We start from the raw sequence: 4,160 nt of genomic DNA on the forward strand, positions 1-4,160 counted from the left end.
CCAGCCGCTGCGAGGGCCGGGGTCTTAGGAGCCAGTCGGCATAAGCACAAGCGCCCGGCCGTGTGCGTGGCTCCCGCGGGCCCCAGGTTGTGAGGAGGGTCCCCTCCCGCTTGGGAAGCCAGGAGAGTGAAGAACGGAATTGTTTGCCTTTCATTGTCACCCGGCCAGTAAAGTGGAGGGGGTTTGACCTCGACATCCCTCTCCCCGGGTCAGTCCTGGCTGGTGTGGGGTCGGTGTGGGGCGTCCCGGGAGGTGGCGGGCGTGGAGGTGTGTGGGGCCCCAATCACACGAGTCGGGGCCGGACGCCCAGCTCGGGGTTCGGGTGACAGGCTGACCTGGTGAAACTGCCCGTGAGGGAGGCAGACTGTCCACTCAGCACGGAGCAGTGAGCTCGGTGGCCAGGATGCCAGCCGTCCAGCTCCCAGGACAGGCGGGCGCCACGGGCTCTGAGAACAGAAGTAATGACGGGCACAGGGCGAGGTGGGGTGGGCACGGGTGCGTGAGCTGGTGTATGTCCCTGGGGGAGGGAGCTCAGGGGGTCGGGGCCTTTCTCTGCTGGAGCCCTGGGCGCCCGCACTGCTGGGGGCTGTCTCCTGGCATGAGGCTCTCCTGGGCCCTGGGTCAGAAAGGTGTGTGGACGTTTTGCTTAGAAAAGACATTTCCTCGCTCGGAGGCGAGGGGCGTGGTCATAAGAGGCCTCCCTCCCTCGGTTTCTCTGGCTTCGGGAGTGAGGAGACGAGTGAGGACGTTTGTTCGGGAAGAACAAGGGCACCAGGACCGTCCTCTGCTGTATTTGCAGGTCTGGGGAGTGAAATACAATGGGAACGGCTCCAAGATCGTGTCCGTTGGGGACGATCAGGAAATTCACGTCTACGACTGCCCCGTCTGACCGTCTTCCCCGAAGGACTGAATTTCACATCCCTGCCTTTTAGCTGAAGGCACAGCCTCTGTGCTGGCCGCGCCCTCGCTGTGTAGACACCACATAAATATTTTCACGTTTTATTGGAGGTGCTGTTCCTGCCTTAACGTAAAGCGTTGTTCCTGCCCACGCCCGCCTCTGGGACACCCTCCTTCTCCGGGTGCCCCGTAGCGGGCAGAGAGGGAGGTGGCAGCGTGTGCCTGAGGCAGGCCCGGGATCCTCCTCCCTGGGGCCCAGGTCGGGTCTGCAGGAGCTGGGGAGGGAGCGGATCCACCCAGAAGGGGCCCTGGAGGAAATGGGTGTCGGCTGGGGGGACGCCCTGCAGGCCTTCCCGTCGGGCAGCCTTCTCCTTGCTGTGAGGGCCCGGCCACTGCCTCGCTGCTGGGCACCGCTGCCTCCATGTCCAGGCCCCGCCCGCCTCCCGGGCACCTGTCCCCAAGGCTGCGTGTCTGCAAGTGAACACAGGCAGACATTGAGCTTGTCCTCTCGATCGTAACCCGACCTGACGTTCCGGGTCAGTCCTGTGCCCCACCCCCCTCCTGCTCACCCTGTGACCCCCCAGCCCCCCTCCTGCTCACTCGCCCTGTGACCCCACAGCCCCTCTCCTCGGCCCGGAGGCTCCTCCCTCCGATGCGTCCAGGGAGCTGCTCGGTGGCCAAGGCCGGGACGAGGCTTGCCCACTCCCGCCCTCCAGTGACCCCCCTTCTGGGGGCGTTGCCCCCAGATGGAGGCGCCATGAGTGGAACTCACTCCGTGGCACCCACCCGGGAGGCAGGCTGCACGGAACGTGCTCCCCTGAGGCCCGGAAAGGAAAGCCACAGCCACGTGTCTCCTGCAGCCCAGCTTCAGTGGTGATGCGACAGGTCCAGGTGGGACAGCCCCAGAAACACCCTCCAATCCCATCTCCACGACTGGGCGGAGCGGGCGCCATGCTGCCCGTCGCCGGCCACGCGCCTCCCACAGCGACGCCCTCGGAGGTGACGCCGTGGCCCTCGGCGATGGGTGTCCCCTGGCTGGTGTGGAGACCAGGTCCCGTGTCCGTCCCGACAGCGACCACAGGGCTCAGGGGCCCCTCTGTGTCCACTGCCAGCAAACTGCTCCGCCTGCCGACCGCCCGGAGGGTCCTGGTGGAGCCACTCGCGGTGCCCGTGACCAGGTGAGGGTGGGGGTGCCCAGTGGCCTCTGCTGACCCAGCGGCTTAGAAGGTGGTGTTTCTAGGGACTTCAGGGAGGGAGTGGTCAGTACAGCTAAAGGCGAGGTGACCCTCAGTGTAAGCCTCGTCTACCTGCCAGGAATGAGTTAACGCCCGACGGCCCCCCACAGGCCGCCCCTCGCAGCGGCGCCCACAGGGCAGCGGTCTGGGGGGTCAGTGTGGGCCCCAGACGTCGGTGAGCAGGAGCCCTTCATGGCTGCGCGGGGAGAGGCTGAGTCTGGGAGGATGAGGTGGGAACCCGGCCTCTCCGGACCCTCGGGCCATCCAGGGAGAGGCCGAGCCCTGGGCCTGCCCCGCGTTCTCCCCCGGCCTCGACCCGGGCAGTTCCACCTTCTGACAAGGAAGCACTTCGGTGGGAGAGCATCGCAAACGTCAACAGAAAATCGTCAGAACCACAGACAACAAGGAGCGAGGGCCCGGCCAGCAGCTGCACCCAGTCCCCGCACACGGTGTCCCCGCGAGGCCGGAGGCCAGGCAGCGCCCCGGAGGGGGCCAGACGCACACGCCATCCGTGCTCTCGGGCCCGCAGCCCCAGCTGCCCACGGTGTGCTTTTGTTCTCGATCAGCCGGAACCTGACTCACACGCCCGTTCGCAGCCCGGAGAGCAGGGAGGGGGCGGGGGCTGGGCCGGCCGTATGTGGGGCCGAGTTATGGCAAAGCCACGGCGAGGTCACCGGCACCCCCGGGGGGCCCTGAACGTGTGAACACAGAGTCCGTGTGCAGACTGGAGGAGGTTTACACGTAGAACATTTCAATATAAATTAAGCTATAACTTAGGTCACAACCAAAAGAAAACCCAAAAAGACACAGCCGTGGGGAATGAACACGCATACAGGACGCCGGAGCGAGGCTGCGTTCCCGGGCGCCGTCAGGCCGTCTGGCACTGCACCCCGCCCCGGGGCCCGTCCTCGTCCTCCTCGTAGGCCTCGCGGTGCTGGCGCCAGCTCTGGTCGCTGGGGCTGAACTCCTGCAGCTCCGCCTGCTCCATGTCCTCCGTGACCGTCACCTTCTGCCGTGGGGGCAGCAGGGCCTCCAGCTGGGGCAGCTTGTCCAGGGGGAGCCAGAGCTTCTCCGGGAAGACCACCTGGGCAGGAGGGAGACGGGTGTGGCTTCCTTCCGCTCAGCCCTGCCGTGTCCCAGAGAGCGGGGCGCTGGGCACTTACTAGGAACTGGATCACCAGGCTGCCTCTCTCCAGGGGCGCCTTGTAGATGGGCATTCCCTCGTTGCGCACGCACTTCAGGTCCCCGTGTTTGATCACCTCACCTGCGGGAAAGGCGCGTCAGGAAAGGGCGGAGCTTCTAAACGCTTCTATGTTCACGTCCGAGGTGACTCAACTTCGATGAGTCGAGTCACTAACTCGTGGAGCACAAGCAGCCTTCAGGGCGGAAGCAGCCGCGAGGCCAGGGGTCGGGACCACGCCCGGGCCCACGGTGGCGGGGGCGCTGGCGGCATTACCTGACTTGGACGTAATCACCAGGACGCGGCCGTCCAGGGTGGTTACCGTCTTCTTGAAGCCACAGAGGGCCTCGGAGAGCTGGACTTTCATTTTCAGGACCAGGTCGTGGCCTCGCCTCTGAAAGACACTATGATCCTTCTGATCAAGCACAATTATGACATCACCAGGCTCCAGCTCGGGCTCCTGATCGCCTTCTCCATGAAACAGAATCTTTTGCCCATCCTTCATGCCTAGGGAACAGCACCCTTGCTGGTTAGGCACTCTCCCCTGAGCCGCGCCCGCTCAGCCCCTCAGGCAGTGCCCAGGAGAGCCGCCCGCCCAGGAGAGCCGCCTGCCCAGGAGAGCAGCGCGACACCCACGCGCGCCCCAGGGGAGCCCCCCTCTGGCTCCTAAAATGGTTCCTTCTGCCTCTCGGTGGACGTCGTGTCGATGGAGTCGCCCAGGCGGTGTTCCTTGGCGTTGGGCCTCTTCTGTTACGTGCGTGGGGACCGTTCAGGTCGCTGCTCTGACAGGTTCCTTCTCGCTGTGGGTTCGTGCCCGGCTGTGTGCCCGTATCGCCCGTCAGCGCCCA

General features: G+C 65.5%; 2 protein-coding genes across 2 annotated transcripts in view; one reads left to right on the plus strand and one right to left on the minus strand.

Moving 5' to 3' along the window:
• The window catches only part of WDR61 (WD repeat domain 61), a 21,143-nt gene extending 20,136 nt beyond the window's left edge, over positions 1-1,007 (plus strand). The window contains 1 exon segment of the mRNA XM_015566183.1: positions 800-1,007. Coding sequence (XP_015421669.1) covers positions 800-889 — 90 coding nt within the window. The 3' untranslated portion in view covers positions 890-1,007.
• Positions 1,008-1,747: 740 nt separating this feature from the next.
• DNAJA4 (DnaJ heat shock protein family (Hsp40) member A4) overlaps positions 1,748-4,160 on the minus strand; it is a 5,115-nt gene continuing 2,702 nt past the window's right edge. Inside the window, exons 4-6 of the mRNA XM_006767198.2 lie at positions 3,589-3,819; positions 3,296-3,396; positions 1,748-3,216 (exon numbers count right to left, since the gene is read on the minus strand). Coding sequence (XP_006767261.1) covers positions 3,001-3,216; positions 3,296-3,396; positions 3,589-3,819 — 548 coding nt within the window. The 3' untranslated portion in view covers positions 1,748-3,000. The remainder of the gene's footprint in view (positions 3,217-3,295; positions 3,397-3,588; positions 3,820-4,160) is intronic.

Source organism: Myotis davidii, unplaced genomic scaffold (genome assembly GCF_000327345.1).
Source record: "Myotis davidii unplaced genomic scaffold, ASM32734v1 scaffold1622, whole genome shotgun sequence".
Taxonomy (NCBI): domain Eukaryota; kingdom Metazoa; phylum Chordata; class Mammalia; order Chiroptera; family Vespertilionidae; genus Myotis; species Myotis davidii.